A 23,458-nucleotide genomic window follows, 5' to 3' on the forward strand; every position below is an offset into this window, starting at 1 on the left:
ACTCTTTCCTGGATAGAAATAGTTCACTTCTAGATGTTTTCTTGAAACCTATCGAAACCAACTTATTTTTCAAAATTGATCCCATATATATACGAAAGGAGCTGCCGTGGTCAGCGTGTCACACAGGTAAACGGAGAAATTTCAAAATACAAATTTTAAACAAGTGATATCCGAAAACAACACACTGGAGCGCCAGAAATCAGTGGTGATGTTTCAGGAAAATCACAATCACTGCCCTTTTACAGGAAACACTCACGTCATCGTCATCATCATCATCATCATCATCAATGATGTGCAAAGATGACATCACAGAAAGAAAGATTTTTTTTTCACAGTGTTTTCAGAGTGATCAAAAGTTTGTGTTGGCAGGAAAGCGATGTTTTATGTTTGATTAAACACACACGTGTTGCTGTGTGTGTGTGTATTGTCAGATCGAGCTTGGTTAATCATTCGGCAGTCTTTTGACAGCTGCTCTGTTTAAACACACAATGATAACACCCACCCTGTCTGTATATGTGGGGGGTGAGGTCAGCCGGGGGGGGGGTACTTATACAATATATTTATATATATCCATATAGATATATATACATATATAGGTCTGCTCCGGGTTTTCCTTGAAGGCCGTTGTCAAGGTAGAGTTAAAGGGTTTTACTGCAGTTTCTCCGTTGGATATTTCTGTCTCGGAGTGAGACAGAGAACTAACTCTTACAGTCCCATGTAGGACGTGTCAGCTGATTCTATTTTTAAGTGTTCTTTCCTTATTTTGCTGGTTCTTTCCGCGAAGGGACGCACGTAGTGTACCGATCACTGACAATACAGCATGTCAGCTATTCACCTACAGCAATTCAGAAAAAAAAAAAAAGATCAGTCGGGTCAGCCACCTCGCCGCGTGTTTGGATAGTAATGCAGCAAATAGAGCAAAAGTAATAGATTTTTGCCCGAACAACATAATCCACTTTGTGTGTGTTTGGGTGGGTGGGTGGGTGGGTGGGTGGGTGTCCTCTGGCATTAGGCCACTCTGCACTAATGGGTTCACATAAAGAAGGGTCGATTGAAGTGACAGAGGTCAGACGAGCGAAGAGAGCAAACATTACCTCCAACACACTCACTCACACGCACGCAGCTTCTCCGCCAATAAGAGCATAAGAGAAATCGACGCAAACGTACACCGACGCGCGCACGATCATGCGCCCCTCACGCGCTTCGGCTGTTTGAACAATGAGAACCCTCATTCTCCGGGAAACATACAGGCCACAAATACTGCACTACAACGCAGTTATTCTCAACATCTGGCTCACAGGCCCCGGGAAGGTCGTGCAGGTTGACTGAGAAAGTGTTTGTAAATTTTTACCTAAATATATAGAAGTCCATCCATTTTCAACCGCTTATCCGTTACCGGGTCGCGGGGCAGCAGTCACCACCCAAATCCCCCTCCACCGTACCAACCCCCCTGAACCTTCCTGTGGGTGGGGAGTCCACTGGAAGGTACCAACCATCCTGACTAGGATTCGATCTTGCCCAGGAGGTGAACCCTGGGGTTCCACTATATAGAAGTCATTATTATATTAATAATAATCAATGATTATATCTTGATTTATATAATTTGCCCAAATTTTTAAAAAAATCAGGGTTGGGCTTTTCTTCGCCACATCCATATTACATTACTCAGAATTTTTCGGCAATTTTTCCTAGGGTCATAAACCCAAGATTATTTGGTAAGTTTGGCAAAGGTACGCCACATTGAAGAGGCTGGTGTGTCCCATCCTGAACTCTACAACATTCAGAGCTTCAGCTTCTGGGTAATGCTGCATTGAGCGTGCACACTAAGCTGAGTTTAGGGGAAAAGATAACGATAACAGGTGATTTCTTCCTCCCATTGTTCGATATTCAAACCGTCCAGTCCTGAGTCTAGTCTCACACAGATTATGCTGATTTAATCTGAGTCCTAAACTGCAGCTCCATCATCTCTAACACCCTTCACTTCGGGAAGGACCTGCATCCATGCATGTCCTCTGTCACTGATCCCTGAAGACTCACAGGTCCGTGTCCATCCACACCCACACACTGAACCGTCAGTCTCTGGGACCAGACTGCAGTTACACCACCTCTATCCCTCCCTCCCCCCCCAGGCCAGACAGAACCAGGATCTGGACTCTAAAGCTCTTGCTCCACTTTCTCAGTGATCATGTCTATCCTACACTGCCAACGCCAGGAAACGTCTGCAGCGACAGTATTATCAGAACACAGCATCTCTCTCTCTCACTTCCCTCCAAACCTGTTTCCAACGGCCACAACGACACATTGACTCGTCACACACACGCGCGTGTCTTTACCTGGACAGTAAGTGCATTGTCCTCTGCGCCTCCGCGGTGACGCGGCGGCGGTGCTGCTGCTGCTGCCGCTGCTGCGGCGGCGCCGCCGGCGACAGATGCAGCATTTTTCCGCTCATTCTGTACACATCCACAATGAAGTTGCTTTGTTCCCGCGAGTCCGCATCGGAGAACGGACACAGACACAGACACACACACAGTGAGAGTCCACTCCCGTCTGTGTTCTACTGAGGAGAAGGAGGACGAAGTAGCTGCGGCGGAACCGCCTGTAGATCCAGCGGCAGTGACTGAGGCTCACACGCGCCCCGCTGCTGCAGTGTTTCCTCGAACACTCCCACCTTTCTCTCTCTCTCTCTCTCTCTCTCTCTCTATAGAAAAACCACCCCCACGGCCCTCAACCCTTATACCCTCCCTCCCCCGCCCCTACATCCCACCCCTATAATCACGTCTTTTCTATCTTTCCACCTTAAAAAAAAAACAAAAAAACGCACTGAGGTTTTTTACCTGCTGAGCCGCAGTGAAGCAAGAATAGTGCAGTCACCACCTCCTGCACCATTCTCTCCCACCTTTCTCTCTACACACACACACCACAGACACACACACAGACCAACAAAGAGCACATCCGTCTTTGAGTCTCACGGCTCCTTTTCATTTTTCCCTCCTCTCTAAAAGCTGCTCCTCAATCTTAATCCTAATCTGAATCTAACTCGATCCTAGATTTACATCCTTACTGTGTAACTTTGAATTCCTAACAGATCTCCGACGGTCAGACAGTGGCCGGATCTCTGGACAATAACCGCCTTTAAACATCTGAATCTGCCCTCGAAGTGATCAACGTTCTTCTGTAGTAAATATATTTAAGTCGGTTCTGTTAAAGAACAAAGATGCAAACCTAGGAGTCCGCTGGAAACAAAAAAAATCCAATTAACTGCTACCCTGCCGATGATTATGTCAACAGAAACGTACTGAAGATAAAGGAAAATAAATGTCGTTTAACAAAAAAAATGAATTGGCATTATTATAATCAGCAGCACCCATTGGGTTTTAGTCATTGGAATTTGACAATAGACGCCCTCATCAGGACTAGATGAAGAGGAACGGCTAAATGGCTCCAGTGTTTCTGTTGTTACACTGAGAATGTTGGCAATGGTGTCTATCATGTATCCACACACACAGAGTGCTGGTGTGTAAAGTAAGTGGACTCCAGTGAATAGATGTGTCTGTTCACTCAGTGAATGAAGAAACAGAGATGAATCGGAGGAGGAGGAGGAGGAGGAGGAGGTGATGGAGACGATGGACACTGAAAGTTTCACTGGTGACGCAGGAAGAAGAAGAAGAAGAAGATTTTTTGATTTTTAAAATAACACTTTTTTTTTTTTTACAGTGGGTTTAAAACAATCAAGAACTACTGCCCCCTGCTGTTGAAACATGTCAGTGTTGTCTGTGATCCTGGGGAGAAACAACTCGGCGTCTCCACAGGATCAGAGCATCAAGAATCGACCCACTCTGTGGTCTGTCGGTGCGTGTCAGGTAGATCGACATTTTTTGCTTCTCCGATTAAAACAATTCAAGAGTTAGGGAGACCAACTCTACAGACAACGCCCTCTACAGAAAAACAGCGTGAAATTGGTCCGACAAAGGTCAAAACAAGTTGACCTCTGCAGACTGCCTTCACTTCATTTATAAATGGGGGCAGTTAGAGAGACGTCAAACAGGTTTAAAAGATGAGTTAAGATGAAGAGAAGGAAGAGGAAAAAAACAAAAAAGAAAAGAGAGAAGAAACAGTGAACACAATAAGACGAAGAAGAAGAAGAAGAAGAACAGGAAGAAGAAGAACAGGAAGAAGAAGACGAAAAGAAGAGGACGAAGACAAAGACAAAAAAGAAGAGGATGAAAAAGAAGAGGATGAAGAAGAAGAAGAAGGACAGGAAGAAGAAGAAGAAGAAAAAAAAGGAGAGGATGAAGAAGAAGAAGACGAACAGAAGAGGACGACGAAGAGGACGAAGAATAAAAAGAGGACGAAGATGAAAAAGAGGACAAAGAAGAAAAAGAGGACGAAGAAGAAGAGGATGAAAAAGAAGAGGACGAAGAGAAGAGGACGAAGAATAAAAAGAGGACAAAGAAGAAAAAGAAAAAATAATTAGAATTAGAAGAAGAAGAGAACGAAAAAGAAAAAGAGGATGAAGAAGAAAAAGAGGATGAAGAAGAAGAAGAAGAAGAGGACGAAAAAGAAGAGGACGAAGAAAAAGAAGCAGCAGCACAGCCACAGAGACCAGAGAAGAAGATCATTCACCAAATATCTTTCAGATACCAGAGGCTCTCACTGACGGCTACTGGAATCAACATAACACAAGAAGAAGCATACATTTTTGAATCTCTCTCTCCCTCTCTCTCTCTCTCTCTCTCTCTGTGTGTGTGTGCGCGCACACTGACCAGCTCTGTGTGTACAAGCGGCCGTTGTTACTTCGACACACCAGCCCATGACAAGCACACAAACCCAAACACGCTGAAATAATGACCACATTGCAGCAATAACACAGTGGGTGTGGCCCAAACTGCTGTTGTAGCGCTGCCTCCTGTGGTCAGCTGGTGTCACTGAGATCGGTTCAACAATTAGCAACGCCGTGATGTAAAAGCTACCATTTTCTTCTTTCTGTGTCATTTGTTGTAGGAGTGTGGGAGTTCACTAGTATTTAGTATTAGATTTAGATTATATTGTATATATTTTAGGTATATTTTAAGTCATTTCTGTTAGTTTTAATTATGCTGCTGCTGCTTTCCCTCCAAAACTCTCCTGGTTTCCAATAGCTGGTCTAGCTCATATGCAGTCTTTGCTGACTGTCAGTATATCATAGAAAATAAAAAATAAAATAAAATGATGAATTCCTTTAAAGTGCAGTAGGGTTTGTTTATAAAGAGAGGCCAAAGAGTAGGTTGAGCCAGTCCTGACCACTGACTCGTGTCCAGACATGTCCCTCCTCTTTCTCCACCCCCACACCTCACTGTTTCACTGTGGATCTGGTCCACTGATACTCTGCTTTTCACTTAGTAACAAAGTCCAAAAAAAAAAAAAACCCACACACCACACACACACACCGGTGTGGATGTGTGTGTGTGGGCGTAATTAAGCGCTGATGTAATGACAGTGTACAGGAAAGGTCGTCCATGTGACCCTGGGAACCTGTTGGTTGTCTGCTGATGAAAGAGACCAGAGACCTGGGAAAACTCATCCCCTTTATAGTCCAAAACACACACACACACACACACACACACACTGACTGTAAAGGGATACTCCTCTTGACCAATACCAGACCCTCAGCTCTTCACTTTTGCTTCATTTCACAGTTATTAGTTTAAGGTTTAACCTTTGACAACAGTCGCTGTGTTTTTGCATCTAGCAAAATCACAGATTTTTTTTTTTTTTTTAACAATTTCTTTGGAGTTAAACCCACAACTAAATGAAAATGTTCTTGCGCCTCACCGTGCAGTCAGACCTGTAATAGTCGCACTTAGTCTAACACTCAGATTAAAGGTTCAAGAGTGGGTCAGTCCAGTCCAGTCCAGTCCAGTCCAGTCTGGTCTGCATGTCCACTGTATCGGCTCAGAACCATCAGGACAGAATCTTCAGGACTCAGACTCACGACTGCAGATCAAAGCCTCCAACAGTTTCCCTCATGCTCTCACTGAAGGACCCTCATGTCTGGACCAACATCTAATGAGGCCCTCTCCTGAAGTGGACATTCTTTAGTCCACTGAAGACAATATGGAGCAAAAGAAGGTCAGAGAACTTGACTTCAAACGTGGGTTGTTTTTTTTTTTTCTTTTTTTTTTTTTTTGGTTTTGTTAAAGTTTCTGCCACAGGGCCTTCTGGGAAAATAATGAGGGTCACCATTGAAATGTGTGGAGGAGATGAAGAGGTGGAGTAATGAGAATGAAAAGACAGGAAGGAGGACAATGGGAAAAGTCCGTGACTGACGTGGGGACAGAGAAAGACACGGTGGGGGACGGTGGGAGAAGGGGAGGAAAGGAGGTAATGCGCATTAAAAACACCGTCACACCCACTGTTACTGTGTGTGTGTGTGTGTGTTTGTATATAGGTGCTGGTGGGCCAGATCGCACCAGTTTAAGGAGGCAGTCTTATATAGTCCACGTCACCATAGAATAGTTTGAGGTGAGTCAGGGAAGTGAGTCGCCACCGTATGAGTGTATGAAGACAGTTAGAAAAGTTGAGTCAGAGTCCGAGTCACAGCAGAACAAATAAAACAACTTAAAGAAAATAAGACGAGAGTCAGGGGCTCAGGGGTGTGCGTTCAAGTCCTAGACATGGGGGAAAGATATTTGGAGGAGAATACGAGTCAAAAAGGTGGACTAAGACTCTGGAGGATTAATCAAACCTGTGTGGCGTAAACAAAGAGTTTCAGAGTAAAAATCAAATCTCTGCTTGGGTTTCTGGGGTTTTATGTCTTCAGTTTAGAAGAGACTACATCGCGAGGACAAAGGAAGAAATAAAGCGCAACATTTTCTTTGCCCTCTAGAACAACAGCGTGAAATTGGTCCGCCAAAGGTCGGGACAAGTTGACCTCTGCATACTGCCTTCACTTCATTTATTTCCCTTCCTTACTCCCACTGTTGATATGGTAACATATATCCCTCTGAACTATGTACATGCACACACAGCCAATGTAACCCTGTTAAAGGCCTGTGCCTCGGCCTTGTGGACTGCTGACTGAGCCCGTGATTCTCCTCCATCAGAGGAAGCTGCAGATTAGCAGCGGATTAAAATTCTCCATGTGGATTCACGGGGATTCAGGATTTGGGAGGGTTGAGAGGCACAGCCAGGAATAGAGCTGTTTCTGTATCTGTGCTCAAAAGTATTTTTAGAGAATATACTTTTAAGACTTTTAGAAAGGAGGTCCGCGTTTAGGATGATGATGCGCTTCTGTCGCCCCCTGCTGGATTACTAAGAATTGACAATGGGTCGCACAGATATGGGTGAACAGTAAACTGAGACGTGCATTGATGACTGTCCTGATTTTCTGGAAAATGCTGTGTGCATAAGAGGAAGACATGACTAAATGCAAAAAAAAAAAAACTCTGTGGTTTTTGAAAAACATCAGTTTGAATCAACAGGGGAATTAGCTGAAAAGGTAATACAGAAGTGTGCCGCTAACTTACAAACGCAAATAAACAACGTAAATGATGGAGAAAAGTGTATATTTTTGTTTTGAGGTTTGAACATTTAAAGATTGAACATTGTATCCAGAGGCAGGAGGCTGTAAATCTTTTAAGAAAATGTCCAAAATGCTGCTAAGAAGCAGGTGTCAAGTGTCAGATACATTTCTGCAGGGGCTTCATCTTCCTCCTCTTTTAAGCCTCTTTGAGGAAAAAGTCCAGACTTTATTTCATTTGGCAACAAGGTTCAAATGAAAACAAAATCAAAACTTTCTGAATTTGCTAGCAACGCCAAGAAATATTTTTTTTCTCTCCAAATCAGACTGTGAGAAAAGTGTGTAAGCGGTCTCGACTCATTTCATCCGAAACATGTGTTTGTTGCTCAACGGGAGTTTCACAATAGCAGTAACAATGATGAGCCAGTCATCAACATGTGGTTAGTTCAACGTCTACATCGATATTCTTCATGAAACTGTTGAGTTCACGCCGCAGTGTTGCTGCATGTGCATGTGTTAGCACGCAGTAGCAGTTTCGTATATGAATGGTGGATATTAGCAACTATTAATTTTCCGATCAGGTTGTGTGAGTCTGACATCTCCTCCATTTTTTTTAGTTAAACTTCTTCTCCTCTAACATCTTTTAATGAGTTTTTTTGTCCCTGTATTAACCTGTGACCTAGTGTTAGGAGCAGTGTGTTTTTATCAAAAGATTGCAGGTTTGAATCCCAACCTGGTTGGATGTGCTAAGGCGATTTTTGCAAGTATTTAGATGTAACTATTTAGTCATAATTGTTATGTATTTTTCACTTTGACCAGTAGATGGCGACAGAATGACGTTGTGTTAAAAAAGTATATTTTAAACTGGTAACAAACTTAAAACTGTCCTGAATTACAATAATCTAGATCATCACTCACCCATTTCCCAGATCTTCGTCGTCATCATCGTCGTCATCATCTCCCTCATTCGGGCTCCTTCCACCAGCGTCACTGTCGCTCATGTATCCTCCCTTCAACAGCGACGTGTCCGCGTCCTCCAAGTCCTCAACGAGATGAATACGGGACATGATATGCCTGCTCCTCTGCGGGACGTCAGTCTGGGTGTTTCCCGATGATGGAGCGTCTCCAGCCTGGAGGCGGGGACTGGCCTGACCCTGACGCCACGACAGGGGCGAGGAGCGGTTTGAAAGAGTGGAGATGGAGAAGGCGGCGGCTTCGTCGCTGTCGTAACACGTGCTTCCCTCCACACAGCTGCAGAGAGGGATACACAGAGTAGACTTTCAGATTTCAAATACCGATATACATTGTACACAAATATTTATATTATACAGTATCAACTTGGAAAATGTGGGGGGAAAAAACTGTCCATGACTTAAAATGGTAGCACTCTTAATAGGAATGAAATTATGTACAGCCTTGTTTAAAAAGTGTCACCAGAAAGTCCACAGAGGAATGATTTAAACTGACATTACATGGACACTGTTTATGATCCACTCCATGCCCAAGTCTCACTGTGATTGATTTTTTTTAATTCAATTTAAAGTGAAGGTGAATTAAAGCGAAACCTCGGTTGTCGAACGCCTCCCTTTTTCAAACAATTCAAAACAAAAATTTTAACCAACAATTTCCCCCGTTGTCGTACCAAAACTCCGAACGAGCCAACAATATCACGCAGGCAGCAAATGATCACTGAGTGACTGAGTGAGTGTGTGGCGTCAGTCCTGCCTCAGTCTGCCCTCGGGGTATACACACTACGAACTGTTGTCTGATTTTGCCAGTATTTCTTTCTGCCCTGTGGGATTTCTTTTATTTTTTTTATTCATTCCATAAATCATCACGGGACCTAAAAAAAGCAAGTGAAAGGGGGACGGTGAAAATGAAAATAGTGAGAACAACAATATGTTTCAGATCTGTCTTTACAGTTTGGGTTGTATGACTCCTCAGCTCCAGTAAGGATGAATAAAATCTATCCTATTTACAGCTTTATTCTTTATTCAGCTGTGTTTATCTTTTTTTTGTCAGATCTAATTATTTTCCAATTTTTTTGTATGAAGTTGTACACAAAAAATTGTAGAAAAACTTCCAATAAGCAGTCATCCGGGGTCCAGGAACTGATTAATCCATTTTACATTGATTCCTATGGGAAACTTTGGTTCACGAACGGCCTTCAGGAACGAATCAAATCTGAGAACCGAGGTTCCACCGTACTTGTCATTGGGCAGTTCAAGAGCCCGGGGAGCAGTGTGTGGGGACGGTGCCATGCTCAGAGCACTTGGCAGCTGGTGGACTCGAACCTGAAACCTTCCTTAAGTTTCCTTAAGGTTCCTTAACCACCAAGCCACCCAGGGCTGACCAGAGTTACACAAACTGGGCAGAAGTTTTCTTAAAAAAAAATGATGAAGTCCATTTTCACAATTGGGGAAATTCACAGTGTGAGTCTTTGCAACCTACACAAGCTGCCACAGGAGGCGCCATTACGTATGTGGTTCCTGTGGGGCTCAAACCCAGGACCTTCTGAGTGTAAGGCAGGCGTAATAACTGCTACACTATAGCTCATTTGGCTCGATAAGATTAAATCCTTGATTTTTCTACGTGGACCAGTTGCTAATTAAACTAAAAAAAAATTTTTTTACAGTAAACTTAACATTTTGCTTTACAGGAAACTCGTTTGTCCTTCGAGAGGACAGAAATAATTCGGGGTTACTACAGAGTGTAGTGAGGTCAAATGTTTTCCAACAGAGAACCATCTGTTGGTTTTTCTTCCACTGAGCGACAGTCAGGATTTATTTATGACACGTGGACAGCAGCAGGAGGTGGAGGAGGAGGAGGAGGAGAGGAAGAGGACGGGAATGTCAAGGACAAAACCACAGCAAAAGACACAGCAGGCATGATGGACATCAGTCAGAGACTAACAGGAAGTAGAGGAGGTAGAGGGACTCACAATGACACACACACACACACACACGTGCACGTGCAGTTAATCACAGTGTTATTAGACGTCAGGTCCCTTCCTCTCACGGAACACTCATGGAGTTCATTGACAAAATATGATACCATTCAAAATGCTGGAGTGCCCTCTGGTGGAGGGAGTGCAGACCTGAGCATATATAGAGTTTAAAGCAGGGGTGTCAAACTCATTTTGGTTCACAGGCCGCGTACAACCTAATTAGATTCACAATCACAACATAACCGACTATAAATACCAATAGGTCCATGTTTTTCCCCTTTGTTTTCATGCGAAGAGGTACAAGCATATTAGATATTAATTATTCATATTTATTCACAACATAATATGAAATACAATTTTACAAAAATATCCTGAATGTGAAAAGTTTGTGTATTATTATTATTTTTTATTTCAAAATTCATCAAGCGGGCCGTACTGAACACCCTAGTGGGCCGATTTTGGCCTGCAGGCTGTATGTTTGACACCCCTGTTTAAACAATGTTAACACCTAATTATTAGGTTTTTTTAAACATGAAAACTCCTTAAGTGTGTCTGCGCGTTATTCACCTGTGGCTCAGCTGCGCCCCCCTCAGGCTGGTCATGGTTTCCTCCAAGTTTTGTCGAAGGTCCAGCACATTTTGCACAGTCCTCTTCCTCTGAGATTCTGGATCTTTAATAGAGAAAAAAAGAGTCAAAATATTACTTTAATTTGTAAACTGTGGCTAAAACCCATGGGGATTATTGTTGTGGTGACCACAAATAAAACGGTCAGAAAAATAATAACGGCAAAACGTGCGTTATTTTTAATTGGCTTTGTTAAAAGGCGATACAAACGACAATCTGCTGCTCGGAAATCATCAGCTTTGTCTTCTGAAGAACAATGGAGGCACATTCAGCAACATGTCTGACAGACAACCACACAATAGCACAAACCAGCGCACGCACACGCACACGCACACACATACACAGCCACTAATTGCCTGTTTAAAATTTCCCTAAATGACAGCTCCGCTTAAAATTAGCATGAAATGGATTAGAAACGGTCTGTGCGTGCGCGCGTGCGTGCGTGCGTGCGGGTTTGACAGACATCCTGTGCTGCCTCTGTGCTGTTGGTCCCAGCTGGCACGGCAAGGGGGCGGAGCTTCACTGTCAGTGTTGTTGAAATCACAGATGCAAATTTCCCTGTCAGGTTTGCAGAGTTCACAAGAAATTACAGTCATCTGCTTCAAACTGACAATGTGTCAGCGCAAGTGTGTGTGTGTGTGTGCGTAAGTGTGGGTCTGTACCTTCTGTGAACTCTCTCTCTCTCTCTCTCTTGTTATTGTGAAGAACTGTCTAAAGACCAGATTTTAGAGTTGAGAGTTTTTTTTTTATGTGGGCTAAACAAGACATACACAGAAAGAGAAAACATAGCGGTAAAAAGAGAAAAAAAAACAAAAACAAAAATAAACATGTCAATCCTTAAATATTAGATGACGTGAAAGGACTCTTGTTCCTGTCTGACTTCATAGAACTCTCCATTACAACGAACTCCCTAAAGCAACACTAATGACTCTGTCCTTGCAGGAGAAGTGTTGCACGTGCATGCGCACGTGGACTCAGGTTTAACCTGGTTTTTTTTTATTTTAACCGCTTTCACTTCCTGTTGAAAGAAAATTTCTCCGGCCGTCGTGTCTTTGCATGGCCTGGATAAAGATCTTCTCTTGCAGCAGTGCATCAGTGTACAGATAAATGTCACCCATCTCCTAGCTGCTGCGTTTGTGATATGACATCAATTTTATAGTAAAGTAAAGAGGAATGAGAATTGGCTAAAACTGTGGACAAAAAGAAAATCACAAAAAATCCAAACAAAATAGCAAAAATCAATCTATAAGAGTCCAAAATAGTTAAAACAGAAAGGTTAAAAAAATTTGCAAAAACAATAAAGACTTTACAGACAGAAAGAAGTTCCTGCAGACATTGGTTTCGTTTCTAACAGCAGGAGGTGGAACCACCAACCTGGTTTCTAGCAGATACCACTAAATCCACTATGACCAACTTAGGAGGCATAACAAATGTTGCATTCAGAATTTCCAGCTGCTCCGGCTAAGGAGCTGGAGCCAGTCACTGCTGCGATCAGCTGAGAGTCAGGACTAAACCCTGAACACATCAGGAATCTCAGCCTTTTTCAGTTTGAATCAGCTTTCTCCGCTCCGAGGTTAGCGGGCTGTCCGTGTCAATCAGCCCCAGCTTTCTCCGTGTTCCTCTTCCTCTTGTGTCTTTGACCTCAGACTGCTTGTAAACAGGAAGCATTACAACACGCGCATCTGCACATCTGGACAAACACCGGCTCACTGACCTAACACAAACACTCACAGATGGCGCGCGTGATGTCATCGGAATCGTTAATGAGGCCGAAACTGATTTAACACTTGTTTCTTAAGATGTAAGAGATAAGACCGGAGAAACATATGGCTTTGTTGTTTCTTAAGATGTAAGAGATAAGACAGGAGAAACATATGGTTTTGCTTTGTTTTTTTTTTCAGATGAGACATACATCCAGGTGTGCATGTGCGTGCATTAGTCAGTCTAAACATGACACACACACGTACAGTCAGGAGGACGCATCGTGTCTGTCAGCGTTTGTTCTCTAGTTTGAAAGGGTTTGTTTCCTGTGGAAGAGGTCGGTTTTTTTTTGTTTTGTTTTTTACCGTGTTCTTAAGCACAGCTGCTGAAACACACACGTAGACACACACACCCACACAGACAGACTGTGTGCCGGTCAGCAGGCTGAGGAAACACACTCACCACTGTGTCTCAACCCAGTCAAATGACCAAAGTGTTTGTTTCTGAAAACAAACCCGACTCTGAGGAGCAGCTCAGTGTTTTACAATCACGGTGTTTTCCAAACGCATTTATTCCGTCCCTAATGGAGTGTGTTAGCAACGAGCTAGTCAGCTGACTTGTTGACAAACTTCCAGGAAGTGAAATGCAGTGAAACGTTACACTTGAGCTAGGAACCTCATTTTAGTCAAGCCATGAAATACATTTTTACATACATGTTTCTTTTTTAAAAAAAATATTCAGTTACTTTTGAATATTGCCTGAGAAGTTCTGTTCAGCTTCTGTACTGACGTCATTACAAATTGCAACAGTGTCTTCCTCAAGTAAACAAAAAAAAAACACCAGCAGTAAGAGCGCCCCCTGTTGGATAAAGGGGGTAATTAACGGTATGAGACATAATAAAGATTTTACCTCCTTCAATTTAAACTTCTTCATGTTTGAACCATTTTTTTAAACATGTGAAATACAAATTGTTGTTTGTGTTGGTGTGTTTTGTGTGCGTGTTTTGTGCGCGCGTGTGTTTTTGTGTGTGTCTGCTGTATAAGAGCTGATTAGGCAGAAACACTAAGCTCTAATATGATTTAGAAAGAAGAGCAGGAAGCAGACAGACAGCACTAATGCAATGACTCCTGCATTAAGTCTTTAAGTGAGAGACCACAAAGCACTGTAAACATACTGCATGCTCACACACACAAACATACACACACACACGCTGACAAAATGCACCGTCATGGATATGTTTTTTGTTTTTTTTTCCCCCCTATCTCGGTGCATTCTGGAAGGTGCAAATTCTCAAACTGAGGACAAAGAGGGCGGATGGGCCCGGTTCACTTGTTTCTCCACGGTTGCACGGGCAATGATTTATCAGCCTGGACTACAGGAGGAAAAACTGGAGGAGGAAGGAGGAGAGGGAAGCAGGAGGAAAAACTGGAGGAGGAAGGAGAGGAGGAAGGAGGAGAGGGAAGAAAAGATGATTGTCCTGAATCTTTCACTCATACTCAGCAGAGTGAGGACAATGAAGGATGTAAACACGGGCGAAGAGCCAGAGGAGAAGCCGCTTCCCGTATTCTATCAAAATACGAGTAAAAAAAAAAAAATCATTTCAGTCTGGCTTAAACCATCTAAATCTACAGGAAACGCTGATCATTAGCAGACTACTGTCTCATCACGGGCTCTTTATCCTCACGTGAGGAATCATCTCGAATCTCAATGATGTCTTAAGGCTGGAGAATCTGCCCCCCCCTGCTGAGACAGACTTAACCCTTCTCACCCTCATTCCTAAAACTGGGGGGAAAAAGAAGAGGAGGAGGAGGAGGAGGAGGGACACAGGGAGGTCATCATTACAGATATAAACCTCTATATATCTGACTACAGAAAAATGTTCTGTGGTCAGATGTTGTTTTTTTTGACATGACATTTTTGTGTCAAATATGATAAGTATAGTACAGTATAAATCTGTCTCCATATAAAATGACTGGAGCTGACGGGGGGAAACCGATGTAAATAAAGCAGTGAGCAGCAGCGACATTCTATAACTGAGTAAAAAAAAAAAAAAATTAATTTCCACTTCTGCACTAATGAAACCAGGAAACGCCTTTTTTTTTAAAAGAAGCTACGGCTGAGAGCAAATGTAGAAGTGAAAGTGATGCCAACAGCGACTAAGATTTCAACTCAAAGGTTTACCCCATTGTCCCAGCCATTAACGCGTGTCGCAGCGTTCATGGTGCGCTAGCTCACTAACTACCTGCTAATGATACACTGCCCCCCCCCTTTTCTGTACCCCCTCCTCTTCCTCCTCCTCCTCCTCCTCTCCCTTTCACCATCATCCAGATTCCCCTCTGTTCTCCCACAAGTTGCCCCCGGTTACAGGCACGGGATGATGGGTGGTGGTGGTGGAGGAGTTGGAGTTGGATAGTGACCATCTGTCAGTGAGTCAGAGATCAATGGATTTAAAGAGATAGGAGGGAGGGGGGTAAAGATGTGTCACACTTAGACACACACACACACACAGAGAGAGACACACACATTTGACTGGGGTTTCCATCCAGATCGGTGTGTTTCTGTGTGACTCACATACAAATCCTCACAGCCACAGTTAAAAACCGGCACCGTAAATAAACCTCTGAGGTTCACCAACATCTCACACCACAGTCCTGCGCCTGTAAATCACCACAGCCTGTGCTCTCTACTGCTCTGTGAGGTGTGAGGTGTCATTGTATTCATTTTGAATGCGTGTTTATTCCAGTGAAATCTTCAAAAAGCGAACCAAATTTTCAGTATATGCTGTAGCTCTACGTAACGCAAGGCAGAGTATAGTATATATATATAATATATAATATATAATATATATATAGCATATATACTTATATAGTATAGTATAGTATAGGTAGTATAATTTTTTTTTCTGCTCGTTCAATTGCAAGTTCTCTTTACTTCTACTAAGGAGGTTTGTTTTGTGAACCACAACTGAAAGTAGAAATAGGAATATAGAATTAAACTGAAATTGTACATATGAAACAAAATGACCGACAGCTGCAGAGAACTGTAATCGCCCAATGTTTTTATCAGTCGGTAGGTGACTTGCAATGGCAAACATTACACAGTTTATTGAACACTTTTACCAACGTGAACGCAATGTGGCCAAGCTCCTACTGTAGTACGGTCAATATAAACGACCTGACAGTCGATAGAAAACGCGCTATAATGTATTTTGTATGGTGTCCATTAGTGATGGGCAATACCAGAAAACCAATGACCTATTTGGCAATTTTTTTATCTGATATCTATCACTGATAGTCAAGTGTCAAGAGACTTGACTTAAATGCTGTCCATTTAATAACTTAAATATGTATTTTTCATCAAAACATATCAGTCATAACAACATGGAATTACTTTATTTTTACACAGTGTAACCTAAATAGTTGAACTGCTACCATTAAGGGACAAAGATGTCTAGTGGACTTTATCACATGGAGTGACTGCTATCGTCTGGTCAGTGGTCATGTGACATGAATGGATCAGTTCAATTTGACATTTTCGTTGGGCGCTGCAGCACAAAAGCCTGGACGTAGTAAGTTACTCTAACAGATGTGGAAGCGTAATCGATACTTGTGTGAGTATCGATATATCAATGCCACAGAGTTGATACGCTCAACACTGATGTCCACTGATTTTCGCTCTCCTTTTACACTAATATTTATTATTTTTCTCTTCCCCTATAGGCCAGCCGGCAAAGTTCGTGAAGCACAGAGCTCCGCTGTTCAATGGAGTTGTACACCCCCAAGAAGAGTATTCAAAAAACTGTATTTCTATCAACTTTTATGATACAAATCGTCATCTAAATAACGCACATTTTTTATGAGCACTCGAAAGGTCAGTCACATTTAGGTCCATTTTCTATTCGTAAAAAATGCCCGGCCAAAATATTTTCCCAATACTTAATATTTCACAGCATAATGAACGAAAGAGTTCATCTAATGGAAAGAGATTTGTATGCTGCTGATGAGACTATCAGAGTCACAGTGTGACACCAGGTTCAAACCCCAACTGGAATCTTAGTCAACAACCAAACAATGTTGGTCATTGTGTCAGCTCTAAGTTCGGCTAATGAGAGTTCATAGTGACTAATGTGAGTGAAACGAATCAGGTCAGCAGATCTATCAGGTCAGTGTCAGTGTGAGACGAGACATGTTTGGGAGCTGAAACACAAACAGAGACTAGCTGTGAAAGAATACGACTGCTGCTGCTGCTGCTGCCGCTGCAGAGGGGGTGTTAAGAGACACTGCTGGGTTTGGGTGGAGATCTGGGTCACATGTTCTGTCAAAGTCACACCAGTGTAGTGACGTCAGTTCAAATGAGGTGAGAACGTTAGAGATCTGCCCTATACAGCAGCGGCCCCCAACCTTTTTTGTATCAAGGACCTGTCTGCTGGTAACAGCTGTTACTGCTGATCATATCATCGATGAACTGCGGCCCGGTACCAAATGACCTATGGACCAGCACCGATCCCCAGACCGGGGGTTGGGGAGTATACTTGGGGAGCCTTGTTTTATAGTATACTTAGGTTCAGACAGGTTGAACTTTGTTATCAAGGGGGACTGTGGAAAAATATTTACAGATGCTTGACCATTAACAGACACATGTGTGTTTCCACTCACTGTCCCAGACTGTAAACTTTTTGCAATCTTCAGTCACTGAGAGACCATGAGATGATTGCATCTCCACCCGGTGGTCTGCAAAATGCTGCACAATTTGCAGTGAAGTTGTCCATCTGACAGGAAGTCTAACTTCATCAGCTTCACTTGGACACACCGGTTTAATACTTTCCATCATGTTTGTATATATTTTTTTTATTAACACTGACAAGTCGGTCGTAAAAACAGTTTGGTCTTTCATCTGTGTTGATTTGGCAGCTTCTCCTCATTGCTCTGTTATTATGTAACAATGTTTTGCAAAGCAGGAGCAGCTTTCACTATCCAGACTTCAGACCCCACAGCGGGAACACAACCACATCCAGATGAACCACATGCTCTAATTTAAAGCATGTGCTTCTGAACTGTCATGATGTGCAGGGTGATAATAAAAAAAAAAAAACTTAAACTATAAATAAAATTCAATGAAAATCAAATAATTGCAGGAGACTCAAAGATCAGCCATGAAAGTTGGACTTATATGTAGCAAGAATAAGATTCTAGACTCACCAAGGATTTGACTGAAGAGAAGCTGCTCTAGATCCCCCAACACTGTCACCACTAACTCTGGATCCACCTTCAAGAAATTCTTATCTTCCTCTGTCTGCATCTCTTTCTTCTCCTCTGTTGACAGCGATGCAGATCTGACTTTCTCTCCTGGTTTCTTTCCAAGATTCCCTGTTCCGTGGGAGTTCGTCTTGATTGGATGGTCCTCAGGCTCTCTGTCTGCCTTCTGTTCCACCTGGCAGGTCTTACTGATGGGTTTGACCTCAGCGTAAGGTCCTCGTGGTTTCCCAGGTCCTGGGATTCTACTTAGTTTTCCCGCTGTGGAGCCCACAGGTTTGGATCGTCCCTGAAAAAGCGACTGTTCCGACTTCGACAGGGTCCGGGAAAGTGTTGTTTTCCCACCCTGGCATGTTTTAGTCTGACCTGGTTTGTCAGCGCCAGTACCAGACTTCCCCGTAGAGTCATTCAAGCGTGACGACTGGTACAAGTGCAGTTTCTTCTCGGCGTCTGTGAGAACGGAAAGATTAGTAAGAGAGCGCTGCTTCCGAAGACCCGATGGGTTTGGTACCGGGACGGGAATAGATCCAGAGGACGATCGGTAGACGGTGAGCTCTGATCCGGAGGAAGATGTAGAGGACGATGGACGTGAAGGTCCCTGAGGCAGAGCTGAAGGTTTGGGTGTGGGCTTCCTGGAAGCCATGGTGTGCAGGTCAGATGAATCTGGGCACGGTGCTGCGTGGGCAGCGGCGGCGGCGGTGGTGGTGGTGGTGGTCCTGGTCTTCAGCTCTGTGGGCTTAGCCGTCATGCTAATGTTATCGACAATAGCCTCCAGCATCCCCCCTGCAGAGATCCAATCAGAAGCATAATTGACTCACAGACTGAAAAACAAAGAGAGGGAAAATATAACAGCCAAGTCCAGACTCCAGAAAATGGTGAGTCTAGATGCTCAGTGTAGATGAGGGGTGGGTTAGCAGCAGCAGCAGCAGCAGCAGTCAGACCTCCCTCTAACTCACTGCTGATAAATCCATGGACCTGCAGCCCAGCGCCTCAGTCTCCTCAGGGTGTCTGTGGCTCGTGATTTCACAGACGACAACGGCAAACACCACGGGGAATCAAACCACACACTCCTACCTCGGTGTCCCTGTTACCCAGCTCCACCGCTGTGTGTCTCCTGCTGCTGTTCAGTCGAGCAGCAGCAGCAGCAGCGACTGATTCACTGACTGACTGACTGTCAGCGGCAACAACATCCTCCTCCTTGCTTGCTCTCTCTCTCCAAATGTACTGTGAATGTCTCTCTCTCTCTGGTTTCCTCACTCACCCCCTCTGGCTCATTCAGTCTCCCTCCCCTCCTCCTTCCTCTTTCTCTGACACACACTACAGATGCTGAACACCCGTGAGCGTGAACCTAAGGGATCAACGGTAAATTGCAATTGTCTGTTAGAAAGGAAGGGGGGAAAAAAACCTGTAATGAACCCAAACAAATACACACAGGCGTGTTATCAGCTCTGGTTATCTGCTAACACCTGCAGATAATTAAACTCATTCAAATGAACTAGAATGAGAGGAAACTATAATCACAGAAGCCCCGCCTACCTCGTACGACCTCTAACCTCACCCTGACCCTCACTTCATTCTCAGCTTATTCTAATTGGTTCATTTTACTATTAGAAGGAAAGGGACGTTTTCAGACAAAATTCTAAAGACATAAATTTTTTTTTTTAAAAAACAGCAAAAATTAATTTTCTTATTAACAGCTCAGTGACTGCAAATGTGTTAAGTTGGACACGTACTCCGAAGAGCCCTATGGGAATATGACAGAAACAATGACTCGTCCTAGTAACACAACGCGACCACACGAGGCAGAATGATTTACATTTAGTTTTATATTTATATTTTTTTATTATAGCATTGTTTTAATTCAATTAAAGATTTCACCGTACCGTCTTTACCTCAGCTCCAACACAACAGTTTCCCCAGTGTGGGATCAAGACGGTTAAAAACTAACCTAATCTAACTGGGTTGTTCTAGATTAACTGACGTAAGAGCAAATGATTCAACCCAACCAAACACAACTCAATTGTTTTGGTGGGGTTTATAAAGGTGTTCAAAAGAAGTTTCAAAAAAAGCCGTAGGTTTGTCGTTGTCAGATCTTTCAAACAATAGGCTCAAACACTGCGACTTTATTTGTTTTGGGAGACATTTCATTATCCTGTGTGAACAAGTCGGCAAACAACACCCACGGTGCTGTCAACAGTTTAACTGAATTATGCAAATTGCCACAGGAGTCGGGTTTTATCCAGGTACTGTTGTGACAGTTAAAACCACTGAATGGGGTTTAGTAGAGAGAAAGTAAAGAGAGAGAGAGAGACATAGACACAGAGTCACTCTCTCTCTCTCCTGGTACGTAAACGGTAAAACCCAGATATTTTAATCCACTAAAACCGTATGTACAGTAAATGCCCGTATTGATTATTAATGTTTTAATGGAGAGAAAATTGAATTTGTGCCACGATGATGATTCAATGCTAATGGAAATAGCGGAAGATTTCAAACAGACTCCACTGAGCTGTTTATGTGTCTCTGCTGTAGACCTGATATAAATCTAAATGAACTGCACTCTTCTGGCTCTGAATCAAACCTCCAACCGGAGCCTCAGGTAAAGTCTGCTACAGTCCTGTGAGTCAGACCAGGGTCCATTTAAATCCCGTTAATGTTCACGGGAACATTCTTTCGATCATACAGTATCAATAATTTAACTAACTTTATTCATTTAGGCATTAACTGTTTTTTTTTTAGTATTGTATCGGTTGTCTTTGGCCGACTCCAGCCTAATGTTTTGATTCACTCTGTCAAACTTTTGGCTGGTGTTGAGATGTTATTAAATAACCTGATAAATAAAGGTCACCCCAATGACTGAGGCCATTGCGTCCGGCCATAACCATTAAACAGAATCAAACATTAAACAGGTGGTGATGACTTAAAAAGGGAAGATGAATTTAGAACTTCTCCAGTAGTTCTAGACCATATGTGTCAAACTCAAGGCCCGGGGGCCAAATGCAGACCGCCAAGTCATTTTGTGTGGCCCGAGGGAGCTTAAAAAGCATTTTTTAAGTCCATGCAGCAGAGTTTCTTAACCTGAGAAATTTAATTTTTTTATAATCAATGAAATAATAATTAATTGCAGAAACATGTATTAGTCTGTAATGGAGTAGTTACATCTATACCAGCGGTCAAACTTTTTAGTTCCAAGGACTGGTCAACCAGTACCATCTGTTACTAAAGACTGATATCAAGGTACTGAGCATTGAAAGATTATTACATTTTCAAAAAAAACATCATTCAGACTTTATTCTATATCAGAGTCTGAATTACATATTATTTCAAAATATTGCCAGATTATCTCTAAATGGAGAAAGTAAATGGATATGACTGGATTTTCTTTGAATGAAGTAAATTAGTAAAAATGAAGTACGTTTTCTCTGCGTCCCACTGTGGCCCGGTACCAAATGATTTATGGACTGGTACTGGTCCGCGGACCAGGGGTTGAGGACCCCTGATCTCTACAGTCTTCCAGTTACAACCGGCCCTTCAAGGGGAACTGTGTTGCTGATGTGGCCCCCGGTGAAAATGAGTTTGACACCGCTGTTCTAGACCATGAAGACAGACTTTTCTAATAAGACAGCAAGACTAAGTATCTTCACAGAAAACACAGAGAAGAGTCCAAGTCTTTTTTTTTTTCTACAAATGTGATGAAGTGATGTTGAAGGAGTCAGAGATGAGCGTCTTCAGTGAGGCTGTCACATCAATGTGACACACAGTTACTAAAGACGGTCACTGCTCCTACACCAAAGTCTGTAGACAAATGAATAGATTTGGATTTTACCCTGGAATTATTAATCTACCGCTGCCCACAGTTGTAAGTTAACCCCGTAAAACCATTTCTATCAAGACGGAAAAACAGTTTCAAATGTTTAAGGGCAAAATTTCTAAAATGAACATTGTTGTGAGCTTAAACGCCTGACATATCAAATAAAATACAAAAATGATTCATAAACAAAACTAGGCAGCAATTTATTTAAATTTTGTTGTAATGCCTAATAAAAATCTCAATTCCAAAAAAAGGTTTAATGTGACAGGTTTTACAGCGTTTAGTCTGTTTTTTTTTTTTTACTTAAAAAAAAAAAATCTGAAAAACTGACCACACGAGGCAGCAGTGGATCGGCAGCTGCTGTGTCCCTGTGAGCTTAGATCAGTGTGAAAGTATGAGCGGTTTACCACCCGTTTTTCTTCAACAGAAATATCGACACATAAAATACTTTATCTGAATTAACTTAATTAGCTTAGCTCATTTTCCACAGCGCTCACAAAAGTCCCCAATGATTTTATTTCAGGTTATAATTTAATCATGTTCACCAAAACCCCACCCAAACCCCTTTTCGGTCTGCTTGATTTTCAGATATTTTGTTTACGATCTTCTAAAGGACATTTTTTGGGAAAAACACGAAGGTTGCGTGGATGGGGAAAGAAAACATCTGCAGACATTTTAAAAACAGTTTTCATGAGTGTGCCTGTTTGTGCGGGTGAGAGGTTTAATGTCTTAAATTTTGAGCAGCGGGTTTCAATAAAAAGGGCCAATGTTATGGCAGTGGCGCCACTCTAAGAGCAGAGCTTTCGACGCAAATATGAGGCCGATCATTGGACGCTGGGGTATGAGTGGGTTGGTCTGAAGGATAAAAGGGGAGGGGGGGAAGGGGGACCATTTGAAAAAAAAAGTAATTTGATGCTAATAGCTGCCCTTATTCCTCTCTGATGATTACGGTCAGTTCAGTAAGAGGCGGGCCAACAAGGCAGGTCTTTGTGTGTTCGTGTACATACATGGAGGACATATATGTTCTGCAGCTCGTCTCCGTGGCTCCACAGTCTGATCAGTTTAATATATGACTGATGTAAATGTACAGTAACATACACACAAACATAAACACACACACACTTCTCTGATGCCAGGCCAGAGTGCTCAGGTCACCCAGACAGTCTGCGCTGTATGAATGTGCGAGTGACTCCAGGGAAAATAAATGGGAAAAATTTGCCTAGAAACACAGAGAGACTTTGAGCTAAAAGCTGAACAAGTGAGACCAGTTTAGCTACAACTGAAGGAATTTAATTTTTTTTTTTGCTTTTCTAAATTATGAACTGAGTTATTTTATGATCTGTTTGACCTGAGCGTGAACCACTGAGCTCACACTGTCCACCTTGTGCAACTTGAAATGATTTGAATTCAACTAAACAAATCAGCATTCATCAAATCATCGCCGCAGCTGTTGTTATCTTCCTGTTTTTACGTATACATGTTCGGGTCGTCGCAGCGGCCGGCTAAAAAAAGGTCCCTAAGCACCGAGACGGTCGATGGAGTGTGCTCTGACTCTTTCTTCCTGTTGGCTTCCCATACTTTGTGTGGATGAAAATAAAACTGAGACAGAGGGGTCTCAAGTGATG

At 42.7% G+C, this 23,458-nt stretch overlaps 1 protein-coding gene across 6 annotated transcripts in view; it reads right to left on the minus strand.

Moving 5' to 3' along the window:
- Nucleotides 1-23,458, minus strand: part of LOC103384558 (neuron navigator 1-like) — a 66,332-nt gene that overhangs the window by 26,436 nt on the left and 16,438 nt on the right. For 2 of the 6 annotated variants that reach the window (XM_025059130.1, XM_017036020.2), the window contains exons 5-7: nt 17,969-18,805; nt 11,013-11,115; nt 8,417-8,749 (exon numbers count right to left, since the gene is read on the minus strand). In XM_025059130.1, the coding sequence (XP_024914898.1) occupies nt 8,417-8,749; nt 11,013-11,115; nt 17,969-18,805 (1,273 nt within the window). Of the gene's footprint in view, nt 1-8,416; nt 8,750-11,012; nt 11,116-17,968; nt 18,844-18,978; nt 19,213-23,458 lie in introns of those variants that run through there. The other 4 variants (XM_025059131.1, XM_025059132.1, XM_025059133.1 and 1 more) reach the window with 4 other exon arrangements.

Source organism: Cynoglossus semilaevis, chromosome 10 (assembly GCF_000523025.1).
Source record: "Cynoglossus semilaevis isolate Cse_v1.0 chromosome 10, Cse_v1.0, whole genome shotgun sequence".
Classification (NCBI taxonomy): Eukaryota; Metazoa; Chordata; class Actinopteri; order Pleuronectiformes; family Cynoglossidae; genus Cynoglossus; species Cynoglossus semilaevis.